General features: G+C 28.7%; 2 protein-coding genes across 5 annotated transcripts; one reads left to right on the top strand and one right to left on the bottom strand.

Annotated features, from left to right (window-relative positions):
- Positions 1 to 26: 26 nt before the first annotated feature.
- On the bottom strand, positions 27 to 8,781 carry LOC123263271 (transcriptional regulator ATRX homolog). 4 transcript variants are annotated; one of them, XM_044725883.1, is made up of 10 exons: positions 8,575 to 8,781; positions 8,425 to 8,485; positions 8,172 to 8,278; positions 7,998 to 8,108; positions 7,689 to 7,819; positions 6,310 to 7,235; positions 5,686 to 6,279; positions 5,043 to 5,649; positions 969 to 4,746; positions 27 to 218 (listed from the first exon to the last, which is right to left on the bottom strand). In XM_044725883.1, exons 1-10 carry the CDS (start codon positions 8,584 to 8,586, stop codon positions 153 to 155), a joined length of 6,393 nt encoding a protein of 2,130 aa, XP_044581818.1. In that variant the 5' UTR covers positions 8,587 to 8,781; the 3' UTR covers positions 27 to 152. The 4 variants fall into 4 exon arrangements, with proteins under 4 accessions (XP_044581818.1, XP_044581820.1, XP_044581819.1 ...); XM_044725885.1 differs by having other exon boundaries at positions 5,043 to 5,391; positions 5,728 to 6,279; positions 8,575 to 8,780; XM_044725884.1 differs by having other exon boundaries at positions 5,043 to 5,841; positions 5,971 to 6,279; positions 8,575 to 8,780.
- A 405-nt stretch (positions 8,782 to 9,186) lies between these two features.
- LOC123262877 (NADH-cytochrome b5 reductase 2-like) lies at positions 9,187 to 15,014 on the top strand. The gene is made up of 4 exons (XM_044725355.1): positions 9,187 to 9,345; positions 13,736 to 14,050; positions 14,108 to 14,299; positions 14,584 to 15,014. Exons 1-4 carry the CDS (start codon positions 9,334 to 9,336, stop codon positions 14,965 to 14,967), a joined length of 903 nt encoding a protein of 300 aa, XP_044581290.1. The 5' UTR covers positions 9,187 to 9,333; the 3' UTR covers positions 14,968 to 15,014.
- Positions 15,015 to 15,303: the final 289 nt, after the last annotated feature.

Raw genomic sequence — 15,303 nt, 5'->3', positions numbered from 1 at the left:
AAACAAACAAAAATCTATTTTATATCAATTATCATTCTTAAATATATATTTACTTACTCTAAATTTTTATCTTAAATTATCCTTAGTTTTAAAATTGAAAATATTAAAAATAATTATAAAATTAAAGGAATACTTGTTGTTTAAATATTATATTATTCTTCCTGTCTCTTGGGGGCATTACTGGCTTGATTAACTCTGCTACTACTACTGGAAGGTATCTGAAAAATAATAACAAATTAATATAAACGTATCAACTAGATATAAATAAAATTTTGCTTTATTAAATAACTTTTATTAAATTGCACTGTACTTTTTTAAATATGACATTTTTAAAGATATAAGCTCATCTCGATGTTACACTTATCAAGAGCTTTCATTTGAGTACCCACATCAATTTTTTATATATTTATCATATTTACATATATATAATATATATATCAAAAATATAAGCCCATTCTAATGTTACACTGATTAAGAGCTTTCATTTGAGTACCCACATCAATTTTTTTATATATTTATCATATTTACATATATATAATATATATATATATATATATATATATATAATATATATAATATATATAAATATATAAAATATATGAAAAATTGATGTGGGTACTCAAATGAATGGTCTTCATGAGTGTAACATCGGGATGAGCTTATATCTTAAAAAATGTCAATAGTTCCCAAGATACAAGGTCATTTTTTAATTATTGACATTTTTAAAGATATAAGCTCATTTTAATGTTATACTCATCAAGAGCTTTAATTTGAGTACCCACATGCATTTTTGATATATTTTTCATATATACATATATATAATATATATAAATATATAAAATATATGAAAAATTGATGTGGGTACTCAAATGAAAGGTCTTGATGAGTGGAACATCAGGATGAGCTTATATCTTAAAAAATGTCAATAGTTTACAAAATACAAGGTAATTTTAAAAAAATGAATTTACCTCAATAATATCATCACTGTCATCATTACTGACAAATTGTTTAGAAGCAGTTGTAGTTGTAGGAGGATTAGCAGGTGTTTTTTGTTGAGTTTTACCAAAAGAATTATTCCCGAAAGATTGAGAGTACATCATTTGCCGTTGCTGCTGAGTAAGATTCTGTTGATTATATCCACTCCCAGAATGCAACCGCGTGTACTCTTGTTGGGCCAGAGCATTAGCCAAAGTAGCAGTAGGATTATTGATACTATTAACGGGGTTAGGCATAACAGAACCAGTATTGTAGCTGCCACGTCCGACCATTTGATTTTCAACATAGTTGTACATGTTGCTGAGAGCCTTTAGAGCCATAGCTCGATGTTGCTGTTCGTTTAACTGAGGATAATCTTGCTGGAACATGCTCATAAGTTGTGATAGTTCAACTTGTTTATTTGGATTGTTGAGCTGATTAAGAGAATTCATCATTTGACTGCCATACTGCTGCATCATGAGCATGTGCTGATGATTGGGAATTAGATTCTGATTGACATTAGAATAGTTAATCATCATTTGAGGTGGAATCATTCGTTTTCCAGCCTTTTCATCTTCATACTCTTGCCAAGCTTGTTTCCGTTCCTCAGCGTCTAGTTCTTCCTCCGCAATATTTTCTAATAAAGAATCATGCTCGTGGAAGGTTTCGACTAAATTTTTGTGCCGTAAAAATATCTCAGCGAGTAAACGATCTTTGGGTAGCGCCAAGTCGGGTGTAGTTTCACTCGGTGGATCAAATTTGTACAGTTCAGCAAGATCATTGTTGCTGTAGTGCCGTTCTATTTGCAGTTCATCAACAACTCGGCATGATAATGACAATTTAGTGACTTGCCGATTGTAAATTTTCTCCTCCATAGTACCCGCAGCTAATAAACGATAAACATAGCAGGGTTTTTTCTGCCCAAATCTGTAAATTCTGAATATACTTTGTACATCGTGAGAAGGATTCCAGCTAGCGTCAAAAATAACAACTCTATTGGCAGCCGTCAAATTAATACCAAGCCCACCAGCTCGAGTTGAAATCAAAAATAACCTAGCTCGAGTGTTGGAAGGTTTGTTGAAACTTTTGACCCAGTGGCTCCGATTTTCCGCAGAAGTTTGTCCGTCGAATCTGAAATAATCTTGACCGATAGCCCAACAGCCAGTGTGTTTATCTAAACTATCCAATTCTTTCCCATTTTGGGTCTCATCGTCAATCATCCCCAAAAATTTCTCAATTAAAGTCAACGAGTACAAAGATTGTGAGAATACAAGAACTTTATCACCAATAGCCTCAGCTTCTTTAATAATATCAAACAAAATCATCAACTTAGCGGACAATCTCATGTCATCAAAGTCTTCTTCTTTGACAAATTCAGTCCACCATTCTTTGTTCTCAGCTGGCGCTTCTTCCGGCTCGGGAATCTCCGGCTCAGCGACTGGATTAGCACGAGTGCCTCGCTTGGGTGGTGGTGGTTTATTTTTCTTACTGTTCTTCCCATCCTCATCATCCAGAGTAATAACATCACTTTCATTACTACTATTGCTAGAATTAGAGCTCACACTTGATGACTCGCTCTCACTACCATCATCAATAAAATCTTTAAGCGAGCCCTCGGAGTCAGTTTCAGCTTCTCGTTTTTTCTGCTGAATTCTCTCGCTGTTTTCCGTGTGAAGCTTAACGACAAACGGATGAGTCCACAGGCGGGACAGAGCTTGAAAGTCAGCAAAAAGTGACCCACCGACTCCTTTGTGTTTGCGCGCAAAATTGTCAATGTAATACTGGTATAATTTAACTTGTACAGGAGTTAATCTTATTGAAATAACGTACTCCTGTTTGGGAGGTAAGAATGGAGTTAAAACAGAATAATCAAAGCGTTGAACGCTGCCCTCCAACATTTTGTGAAGCACATGGGCGCGTTTTTTCATAAGCTTTACGTCATACTCTGTTGAGTCATCAAACTGTCCATTTTGGATAGGATTAACAAATCGGTTTGAAAATTCTTTTTTTGTACCAAGTAAATTCGGCTTTACAAATTGTACCATGCAGTGATATTCTATTAAATTATTTTGCAAAGGTGTACCAGTTAATACTATTCTTCTCAGAGTTTTAACTCGTCTTATGGCTTTGCTTATAGCCGAATCTTCATTTTTTAATAAATGACCCTCATCACAAACAATCAAATCAGGTCCTGGATCGAGGATTGTCTTTAAAATAGCCTCCTGTACGCTTTTACGTACTTTACCCTTAATAGCACAGAGGTTACGGAACATTTCATAGCCGATAATTAATACACCTCCGGTTCTTTGCCAGTTTTCTAACTGACATCTCCGCTCTAAATTTGTCTTAGCTTTAGTCATTTCGTACAATTCAATATCCGCGCCATTTTCAACTTCCGAGAGCCATATTTTAAATTCATTCATCCAATTTAAAACAGTACTCAAAGGAACTACAATGAGAATAGTATTTATCCCCGTTTTCTCACTGTGCGTTAGCAAAGTATGAGAGAGAGTTACAACTTGAAAAGATTTACCAAGACCCATGCAGTGAGCTAAAATACCCCCAGACCCTTCAGATTCTTTAATTCTTTCCAAAGATTCAAAGCATGCATCCCACATAAATTTGATACCCTTTGCTTGATGAGGTTTTAAACGTTTTACTAAATTCTCATCAACTTCCAGCAATACTTGCTTTGTTTCAGCGTCAAAATCTAGAACAAGCTTGTCAACTTTAGCTTCACTCGCTAATCTGGCTTCGTACATTTCATTGTACAATTTTTGACGTTCAGCCATGCGTTTAATCCGTTCCTCTTCTTGCTTAGCCGCCTGGAGAGTGCTATTATCAACATGCTTATCTTTCAAAACTTTGCGAATATTTTTACGCCCACTTTTATTAGCTCCACCCTGAGAACTGTTTAAATCATCATCACTGCTATCATCACTGTCAGCAACAGCTCGAATTCTACGACGCTTTGTTTTATTTTTTTTCGATACCATCGACAAACTCGAATCTGAAGAGTCCGATCTTTTCTTACGTTTAGATTTTTTTCCCTCTTTTTTATCGCCGTCCGAACCTTTATTTTTTTTATTATCATCGTCAGAATCAGACCCCGAATCGTCTGAAATTTTGACGTCTGAATCCGAATCCAAACGACGTCTTCGAGTTCTGGTGGTTTTTTTCTTAACTTTGAATGAATCATCAGCTTCTTTATTGCTGTCTGATTCGTCATTTTTGCTGCGCTGGGACAATTTTTCTTGAGCTTTTAAATTCTCGACATCTGAATCTGAATCTAAAATTTTACTGGTCAATAATTTGCTACGTTTCCAACTGTCATTACCTTTACTCTTTTTTTCTTTATCATCCTCCTTATCCTGATCTTCAGTGTCATTTTTTTTATTTTTTTTCTTGCCATCTTTAGAATTTTTAGAACTCGGAGAATCATTTAGAGTTTCCTCTACAGGTGTTTCCTCATTATCACTCGATTCAGAAGAAGCAAGAATAGCAGACTTAGCAATTTTATCAGCTTGCTGATCTAAACTCGGTTCATTTTCTTCAACAATCTTTTTACCAGAATCTTCATCTTCCGAAGCAGAATTATTGCTGTCATTGTTGCCATTTCCAGTCTCGACTTTCTTTAAATGATCCAGCAAAGTCTCATCAACAAGTTTAGTTTTCTTCCTTGATCTCGAGTTAGAAGACTCGTCTGTTGATGAATCACTGCGATGTTTCTTCTTTTTCTTCTTTTTATCAAGTCCATCAAGAGACAACAAACTAAAAAATTAAATAAAGTTAATACTATTTTAAATACCTAAAAAAATCATGAAAATGAAGTTAACCGACATTTCAAAATTTTTAGAAATTTTTTATTGAAAAAAAAAACTTAAAAAACTATAAGTGCAATTTTTTATAAATATCTTTTTAGTTGTAATTTAATTAATAAAAAAAAAAATAAAAAATTTTTAAACGTCTGTTAACTTCAGTGTCATAAAAAATCACACAATTATTGTTATTTTTTGAAAGGAAATTAAAAAGAAAGAGGTAGTAAAGATGAAAAAAAATAAAACTACCTTGAAACTTTTTTGTTTTCCAAATATTCAGCTGATAAACGAAGAGCTTTTGAGTGTTGAGATAAAGTTTTTTTGCTCAGTCGATTCAACTCAACAATGCATTTTAATTTTAATTTTTTGTCGTCACTGGAATTAAATTTTTTAATTTTTAATTTACGTTTTTTAGATTTTGAACTAGTTGTTTCATTGTCACTACTACTGTTATTTTTGTTATTATTAGCTTTTTTTTTAAATAAATTTTTTTCTTTATCAGATTCTGAACTAGAATTTAATAAATCTTTTTTGGGCTCATCTATTTTTTTTTTATTTTTATCTTCATTGTCAGAATCTGAAGAAGATTTTAATAAATCTTCTTTAGCTTTATCATCATTTAGTTTCTCAGAATCTGATGAAGAATTTAATATAGAATTTTTAACTTCTTCATCCATTTTCTTTTTATTTTTATCATCTTCATTTTCAGAATCTGAAGATTTTAATAAATCATTTTTAGCTTCTTCATCTTTCTTTTTTTTTTTATTTTTATCATCTTCATTGTCAGAATCTGAAGAAGATTTTAATAAATCTTCTTTAGCTTTATCATCATTATGATGCTCAGAATCTGAAGAATTTAATATAGAATTTTTATCTTCATCTACTTTCTTATTTTTATCTTCATTATCAGAATCTGAAGAAGATTTCAATAAATCATTTTTAGCTTCTTCATCTTTCTTTTTCTTTTTATCATTGTCAGAATCTGAAGAAGATTTTAATAAATCTTCTTTAGCTTTATCATCATTATGATGCTCAGAATCCGAAGAATTTAATATGGAATTTTTGTCTTTATCTACTTTGTTTTTATTTTTATTTTTATCATCTTCATTGTCAGAAGAAGATTTTAATAAATCATCATTATTAAGATGCTCAGAATCTGAAGAATTTAAAATAGAATTTTTATCTTCATTGTCAGACTCAGAAGAAGATTTTAATAAATCATTTTTAGCTTGTTCTTCTTTATCATTATTTTCATGTTCCGATTCTGAAATATTGTTAGTTTTTTCTTTTGTATTAGAATCAAGATCCGAAGAAACATCTCCAGGATTTTTGTTACTTATATTTACATCAGTCTTATTATTATTATTATTATTATTATTATTACAACTATCATCTGATTGTTTAGATCCTTTGGTGGGTGTGGGATCTTCAGTAAAATCTGAATCCGAAGACTTATTTTTATCTTTATCTAATAATTTAGTCTTAGCTTGAATTTCTATTAACGTAACAGAGTTTGATCTTTCTCTAATTTTATCAAGTTTTGTTTTAGATAAACGTCTTTTGGGTTTTACTTTTTCACTTGAATCGCTTTCATCGTCAGAGTTTACAGTATTTTTAGATTTAACTTTTAAAAAACGTTTTTTTCGTTTATTATTTTCAGTGTCACTTTCTTCGGAAGATTTTTTACTGGATTTAGGTGAGGCTAGTGTATCATTCAAACCATCGTCAGAAAATAAATCTTTGGATTGATCCAATGGATTTTCGTCCATATCAGTGTCATTGTTAATATTACGATTATTTTCATCACCTGAAAATACTTGCTCATCACAATCAGATACATTTAATTTAGAATTAGTTTTTTTAACCATCCTTTCAGTATTTTTAATCGGCGTAGACGTAATTTTATTTTGACCTTCATCTGAAGAATAATTTTTATTATCTTGTTTTTTTGATTTAATATCATTTTGAAAAAGTGTATTTTTAATTTTAGATTTTCTGCACCAAGTTTTGTGTCGCTCTATTAATTTTTTCTCCTGTTTATTTGTCGAATCTTGAACATGCTGAATAATATTCTTACACTCAGAAATCATATTAACAACATCAGAAGACTTTAATTTACGTTTAGATGAATGAAAATTCTGCTGAGCTTTATCAACTTCTTCAAGCAATTTATTTCCCATATCTTTTAACCCGTCAAATAATTTCTTGACATTGTGTTTAAAATCAAGCAACTGGCGATTAGTAAGCGTGTCATCTTCATGAGATTCATTGTCCGAAATTTCAGATAAATTATGATGTTTAGATCTTGAAGAAGATAAATTAGTGTCTAATATTTTAGTTTTAGTAAACTCAGTACCGGAACTGGAAGTTGAATCGGAACGTGATAAAAGCTGTCCATTTGTTTTCTGAGCTTTATTTATAATCCTTTTATTTGATTGATCTCTGAAACATAATTTTTTTGGTTGTTTTTTTTGTTTCCATTGTTGCTAATCAGCTGCTATTTATATTTTTATAATTTCACTCGTTAATTCTTCAATATTCCATAATATGGACTTTCAAACTTCCGTTTGCTCATTATAGTTCTTGTTTCTTTATTTTATTTATTTTTAGACGTTGTTAGAGACGTTGGTTAATAATGTTAATTTATTAATAAAGTAGAACAGCATTAACAAATAAATTGGGAGGTAAATTAATAAACTAATAGTAATATAAAATAAAATAAATAAAAAGCTAGAACGGAAATTTGAAATTCCGATGATTTTGCATGCCAAATTTAATTTATTCCTTGTAATTTATTTTATTCAATTACAAAGAATAAAATGAGCGACTAGTGAAATTTTCCTACATCACTATTAAAATAAAAGTTTTATATTTTATAGAAAAAAAAATAATTACTCAGAATTAGACGCCATGACAGCTGATATTCCTCGTAATTTGTACAATGGCTTAGTATGACAAGCAAAACAATTCCATTTGCCTTGTTTGTAAAATGATTTTGCTCCTGAATTTAATCTTGTCATGCATTTCTGTAATTATTAATTTTAATTTAATTTTTTTTTTAATAATTAAATTAGAACAAAAAAATATTTTTTAAAAATTGCATTTACAGTTTTTTACAAATGACAATTTTTTTTTATATTTTTTTCAATAAAAAAATATTCGAAAAATTTTTAAATTAATATTTTTTAAACAAAAAAAAATTACCTCGCAAGTTAAATAAGAACATTTTTTGCTCTTGCATTCAATTAATTTACCATCTTCATTGCACACCATGCATTTTTGTTTATCCGCTGATTTATTTTCTTCATAGCATTGCTAAAAATAAATAAAATTATTAAACTGTAAATTAATAAAAAAAAAAAAAAAAAAACTAATTACCTTGCATAATAAAATTCCCAATATTGGATGAATTTTGAATGAGTTTTTTGTTAAAGTGTCATCGCAAATTCTACACAATAAATCTTGACTTTTTACCGAATCACAATCTAATAAAAAAATAATTATATAATTAGTTAAATCTAATAAGTATTGCCTAATAATAAACAAATAAAATTTTTTGGATTTTTATTTATATTTTTGTTCGCAGCGCCACTGCAAGCCATGTGAAAAAAAAAATAAAAAAAAAACTTACTTGGGAAATACTTTTTGCGATACGATAACTCGTCCGGTGTTTCTTTCACCAAACATTTGAGCTGAAAAATAAATTATTTAAATATTATTACATTATATACATATTTTATAAAAGTAAATATTAATATTGTAATGTCGAGAATAAATTTACCTGGTGATTCATAATTAAGTGTTGTTTATTCACAAGGAATCACCAATTATGTTTTAATAAGTTCATTAATTATCAATATGTATTTTTATTAAAATTGTTTTAACAAACATTTGAGAAATAACTTCTTGATTTTCATTTGCTTGTGGCCATTACTGTTTACAATTACAATGGCGGCTAAAAGGTATACATACAGCAACTATACTACCTATACAAAATATATAGAGGAAGGTATTCCACGCAATGCACTCTGGGAAATCAAAACGTCGCGCGCCGCCATTGTGTTATTTTAAAAAACTGCAGGCGGCGCTACATTAAAAATTCAAATTTCAAATTTTATTTACATATTTAAAAATTAGATAATTAAATATTATAATTAAAATCAATTGTTTTATTATTATTAAAAATTTTTTATTATTAAATATAAATATTTCTTTTTTTAATTACCTAAAATTTTTGAGAAAAATTTTAAATAATTTATTTTTTTAAATTAAATAATAATTAGAGAATTTATTATCTATAAAAAACAATTCTGTCCTTAATCTCAATGGAATTATTTGATCAAGCATAATAATAATTAAATTTATTACTTTCCTCAAGTGAACGGCAGCCTTGAAGTTTACAGCAACAGCAATAACTAATACACTATAAGGAGATAAAAATGAGTAAATAGTATGATAGCTAGTAATATCAAATAGATAAATTTCTAGGCGTGTTCTATATAACCTTTAAATTTTTATATTTTTATAATTTTATAAAATAATGAAAAATCAGGTAATATAAAAATTTATTTAAATATTTTTGATATTATTATATTATATTAATTATATTAAAATTACTTAACTTATTATATATCCTAAATAATTGCCTGGGGTGGTGCTTATAGTACCACTAGAAATTCTATAGTATCAACTCAAAATAGACTGATTCAAAAAAAAATTATTATAGATGAAAATTGTAACGTTTTAAATATACAAAAAACTTTAATTGTGAACTCACTCATCTTCTATTTCAATGATTGCAGGCAGAAACTTTAAAATACTTTTTTCAATACTAGAAAAAAACGCCATTCGGCCATACCCGACATGGATAGGTAGATTTCTTGTTTGAATATTGAAAAAAAACACGTTATTAAAAGGCAAAAATGTCCTAAAATTTATTTTTTATTATATTTTTGCAAATAATGATATGAGACCGACTACAACCAATAGATATTCAAAGACATCTTCCTAAAAAATAGGATTTGTAACAGACGAAAGTCATTTGATGATAATAGCTAAAAATTAATTTATTTTTGATTTTTTTTTAATTTTCCAAACTCCGAAATAAATTGAAAAAAGTATCAAAAGGTAACGAATAATAGCTCAAATCGAAGATAATTATCCCTGATTAAGAAATCTCATTTGGAATGATTCGAAAAGACGCGGGTTTCATCATTTCAAATCATCCCAAATTGTCAGGATGATTTGACTTTCAAGCATAAATTTTACAACGAATCATTTTATATCATATCAAATAATAAAAATGTAATATTATTTTATGATTTAAAATGATTTGAAATGATTTCAACTTCCAAATCATTTTGAATAATATTGAATGATAAAATAATATTATAATTTCTGGTTTTCTAGATGATTTAAAATTATTTGAAATGATTTCAACTTCCAAATCATTTTTGAATAATATTGAATGATAAAATAATATTGAAAATTCTGGTTCTTCAGATGATTTAAAATTATTTGAAATGATTTCAACTTCCAAATCATTTTGAATAATATTGAATGATAAAATAATATTGAAAATTCTGGTTCTTCAGATGATTTAAAATTATTTGAAATGATTTCAACTTCCAAATCATTTTGAATAATATTGAATGATAAAATAATATTGAAAATTCTGGTTCTTCAGATGATTTAAAATTATTTGAAATGATTTCAACTTCCAAATCATTTTGAATAATTTTGAATGATAAAATAATATAGAAATTTCTGGTTTTCAGATGATATAAAATTATTTAGCATAATTTAAACATTCGAATCATTTTAAATAACATTGAATGATAAAATAATATTGAAAATTCTGGTTCATCAGATGATTTAATATTATTCGAAATGATTTCAACTTCCAAATCATTTTGAATAATATTGAATGATAAAATAATATAGAAATTTCTGGTTCTTCAGATGATATAAAATTATTTAGCATAATTTAAACGTTCGAATCATTTTGAATAATATTGAATGATGAAATAATATTATAATTTCTGGTTTTCCAGATGATTTAATATTATTTGAAATGATTCCAACTTCCAAATCATCTTAAATAATACTGAATAACATTGAAAGCTCGTCGTTTGGGTAATTTTAAATTTTATAAATTTCTTTTAATATTTTCGATCCCAGAGTGATCATAATCATTTAATTGTTATTAGTTTGATAAATAGAATGGTAATGAAGGTGTCGTTATAGGGATACAAAAGATTGAATTGTCATTGTTACATAGGTATAATTTTATTTTTATTGAACCTCAAAACTATTGGGTTGTAGACATACATAGTCAGTCATAGAAATCAAAGATAAATTTTCTACTCTAATAAATACCATTTTTGATACTATTTTTTTTATATCTATAATTGTAAATTTATTTTCCCACTCTTTTATAACAAATATATGTTCAAAAATATCAAATTTTTCTACTGCAGCTACTGTTACCTTTACGTAAACTTGATCATGTCGATTATAAAAGCAATAAATTATTTCTAATAATAATGTCGAAAAAATAATTTAAAATTAATAGAAATTAAATTTCAAGTTATTTTGAATTAATTTAAATCATAATTTTACAATTTTTAAGTATTTAAAATGAGCAATTTTTAAGTATTCAAAATGAGCAATTCTAAATCATTTCGAGTTATTTTAAGTCATAAAGTTATGGTTCAAAATTATGGACAGCTAAGAATTTTGAATCATTTTAAATAATTTCAAATAATATAATTATGATTTAAAATCATATACTACTAAAAACTTTGAATAATTTTGAATAATATAATTATGATTCAAAATGATTCAGAACTAAGAATTTTGAATCATTTTGAATAATTGTGAATCATAATTTTGCGATATCATACAATATGAAATTATTAAAATTTTTCGAATCATTCCAAATCATATTTCTTAATCAGGGATGTGAATTTTGACATAAAGTTGATAAATTCAAGCTATCTTTTATGGCTTAAAAATTATTTAAAGAAAAAGGGCTGAAATACGTTCATTGAAAAATTTTTGAAAATTTTCAAATTCACGGAATTAATTAAAAAAATCATCAAAACTAGACAAATAATAGTTTAAATTGAAGGTTATTAAATGAAATTTAAGATAAATTTGATAGATTTTATCTATTTTTACATCTGGAAGATTATTTTCATAAAAATACAAAATTCAAAATTTTTTGAAAATGAAAAAAATTTTCAAACACCCACAACTCGTAAACTAACCGGCCGATTTTGCTCATCTTTGAACTTGATCTTGGTATTGATCCACAGAATAAGCCCACAAAATTTCATAAAGATCGGTTGAGAACTGTGGGCGCAATCCTGCTGACATGGCGCGTTATATCACATATATATATATATATATATATATATATATATATATATATATATATATATATATATATATATATACATACATAAATACATATATAAACTTTTGAGCCAATGCCATTTTTCGACATTACTCGATAAAATAAAACATATTATGATAAAATTTTCCTAAAATTACAACATGAGACCGGCTACAATAGTTATATTTCTATAGAAATCTACCTAATAAGTCGATTTCACTTCCTAAAATTAATAAAACCATCACAAGTCAAAGTGCAAAATACACGGCCTTTAAATATTTTAATATATTACCAAACGAATTGAAATTTTTTGCTGGAACAACCAAATTACTGAAAATAAGTCTAATTCGATGGATAAAACAATGTGACTTATGATTTTCTCTAAACTACTATCATAAATTAATTAATTATATAAGCTAGCTTTTTAGTAGATTTTATAAAAATCTAACTATTGCAGCCGTCCTCATGGCGCAACTTTTGAAAAATTTAGCCATTTTCTGACTTAGTTTGTCGAGCTGAGTCAGAAAATATATATAGTTCAAAAGTTTATATATGTATGTATTTATATATATATATATTTATACGATATAACGCGGCTTGTCAGCACGATAGCGTTTTCAATTTATGACCGATTCTTCTCAAACTCAGCATGCTTTATCTATCGATCAAGACCAAGGTTAAGTTCGAAGATGAGCTTAATCGGGCGAGTAATTTGGAAATGACAGGATTTTGAAATTTTGAAAATCGTAAAAATTGATGTTTTTACTACTTCAGCTTGGTATAATTACTGAACTAGACAAAATATTGAAATTCGGTAAAATGCATCGTAAAGCTCTTTTAATAAGCTTCAATTTTCACTACTTAGAAGTGGTAGTAGCCTCAATATTACTCCTTTTAGAGTTCGTTTAATGAAACAGTTTTACTGTTGCAGCCGTTTTAGAATTATTGTCTACATCATAGCTTAATCATGATGTAAATTCAATAATTACGATATTGATCAGTCTTTTGTGTAATGTTTTCGGGTAGGTTGTCAGTAAATATGTCACAAATTAGTTCTAACCATTGTTTTCTTCAACTAAAATTTTATCCGGTTGCAAAATTCTGATTAACTTGAAAACTGTTGTTTCTCAGCAGTTACTTAAAATTTAGACATTTATAATTCAAATCTTATAATCTGTGCAATTTTTTGGTAAATATTTGAGAAACTTTTTCTTCACAAGATAATTTTTTTTCCAAAATTTGTTGTAAATAGTTTTAAATTTATTATTGAATTTTGTTTTTAATTCATGAATTAAGTTATACATTATCAGTGTTATTATATTATTTTATTAAAAATCAATTTTTTTTATTTGAAAAATCTACTTCCATTTCGGCTGCCGAATGGCCTTTTTTTGATTTGTAATTTAATTTATACCAGTCCTATGAACAGATGTTCTGCATCTCTATAGGACAGATATGTCATTTATTATACTATATATTGATTATCTGTAATATTTTCTGGTTTAATAAATAAAAATAGAATTATCAACTATTTTTGTTCCAGGTGTTGATGGTAGTAGGAGCAGTGGGTACACTGATAATCGGAGGAACGATCTACTATCTCCTCCGTCGTAAGAAGCGAGTCCCAGTGCTCTTAGAAGACCCCTCAAAAAAATACAGCCTCCCTCTAATCGAGAAAGAAATAATCAACCACGACACCAGGAGGTACAGGTTCGGACTGCCCTCTACCCACGTCCTGGGTCTCCCCGTAGGAAATTACGTAATTTTAACCGCAGAGATAAACGGCCAGCTGGTGAGGCATGCTTACACTCCAGTGTCTGATGATGAGGATTTCGGGTTCGTCGATCTTATCGTCAAGGTCAGTCTCTCACATTTATCTCTTTTCTCGGTGCTAATTGTAGTGCCTTTTTTTAAGGTTTATTTCAAGAATGTCCATCCCAAGTTCCCTGAAGGCGGGAGGCTGACCCAGTATCTGGACCAAATGAAGATTGGAGACACTATTAACTTCGAGGGACCTGGTGGAAGGCTTATTTATCACGGAAACGGAAAATTTGCGATAAGATTGTCTAAAACCGACCCCGTACAGCATTTTTACAATTTTAAGAAAGTAAGTTGGTAATTTTTTGGCTGTAGCTTTTTTTTGAGGCGTGCAATTTACTTGAAAACCATTTTAATCGATTCAGAATCTTTAAATTAATAAGAAAATTGCTTTTGCGCATTGAAATTACTTGAATTTTACCATAAAATCACAATCCGTACATCCGTACATTGTTCTGTACGGATTTACTGATTGGCGATATCTCAGCTGCTAGTCAATCAATTTAAAAAATTTTTTTTTCTATCTACTCCTTGAAAAATTTCTGATCGACTGCTCACTTTTTTAATTTCCAGATTGTGATGCTGGCTGGAGGCTCTGGAATAGCACCAATGCTTCAACTGATCCGTGCGATTGCAAAGAACCCGTCAGATTCTACTCAAGTGTCCTTACTTTTCGCAAACCAAATGGAAAAGGATATTCTGATGCGCGAGGAACTGGAACAGGTTGTCAAGGAACGACCGGAACAGTTCAAGCTTTGGTACACTCTAGACACCGCTGACGCTAACTGGAAATACTCCACGGGGTACATTACCGCGGACATAATCAAGGAACACATGTTCCCGCCGGCAGAGGATACTATTGTTCTGATGTGTGGACCCAAGCCCATGATCCATTCCGCCTGCACTCCTAATCTTGATAAATTAGGTTATGATAATAAATTACGATTTATTTACTAATTATTTATTTATGTAAAAAATATTGAATAACATTATTTTTATAAGCAGCGTGGTTCAAATATTTTATTGATTAATTATTTTTACGGAGCCTTAATATTATACTGAGTGAATATTAATGTGATTTTTTTGTCTTGGAGAAAAATTTTGGAACTTTTGTTCCCTTTAGGAACAGAGAAACAAAGTTAGTTCCAGCTCTTGCCACTAGGGGAAAATTCTAGAGTGGAATTAAGAGCTGAAAATTTGGAAAAATAATCTAGAAGTCATCTAGAATAATTCTGCAATTTTAAAATTTGTAATTATTGACCCACAGAATTAACCCCTAGCGGCAGGAATTGG

Source organism: Cotesia glomerata, linkage group LG4 (genome assembly GCF_020080835.1).
Source record: "Cotesia glomerata isolate CgM1 linkage group LG4, MPM_Cglom_v2.3, whole genome shotgun sequence".
Taxonomy (NCBI): domain Eukaryota; kingdom Metazoa; phylum Arthropoda; class Insecta; order Hymenoptera; family Braconidae; genus Cotesia; species Cotesia glomerata.
The sequence above is the reverse complement of the archived record's forward strand: the minus strand, read 5'-3'. Positions and strand labels throughout refer to the sequence as shown.

What these genes read in the sequence shown, in the direction of transcription:
- LOC123263271 (XM_044725882.1), bottom strand. An exon ending in GTTCTTATTTAACTTGCGAG is followed by an intron (nt 7,820 to 7,997) that starts GTAATTTTTTTT and finishes TAATAATTACAG; the next exon opens with AAATGCATGACAAGATTAAA. An exon ending in GAAAACAAAAAAGTTTCAAG is followed by an intron (nt 4,747 to 5,042) that starts GTAGTTTTATTT and finishes TTAATTTTTTAG; the next exon opens with TTTGTTGTCTCTTGATGGAC.
- LOC123262877 (XM_044725355.1), top strand. An exon ending in TCGTCGATCTTATCGTCAAG is followed by an intron (nt 14,051 to 14,107) that starts GTCAGTCTCTCA and finishes CCTTTTTTTAAG; the next exon opens with GTTTATTTCAAGAATGTCCA. An exon ending in ATTTTTACAATTTTAAGAAA is followed by an intron (nt 14,300 to 14,583) that starts GTAAGTTGGTAA and finishes TTTAATTTCCAG; the next exon opens with ATTGTGATGCTGGCTGGAGG.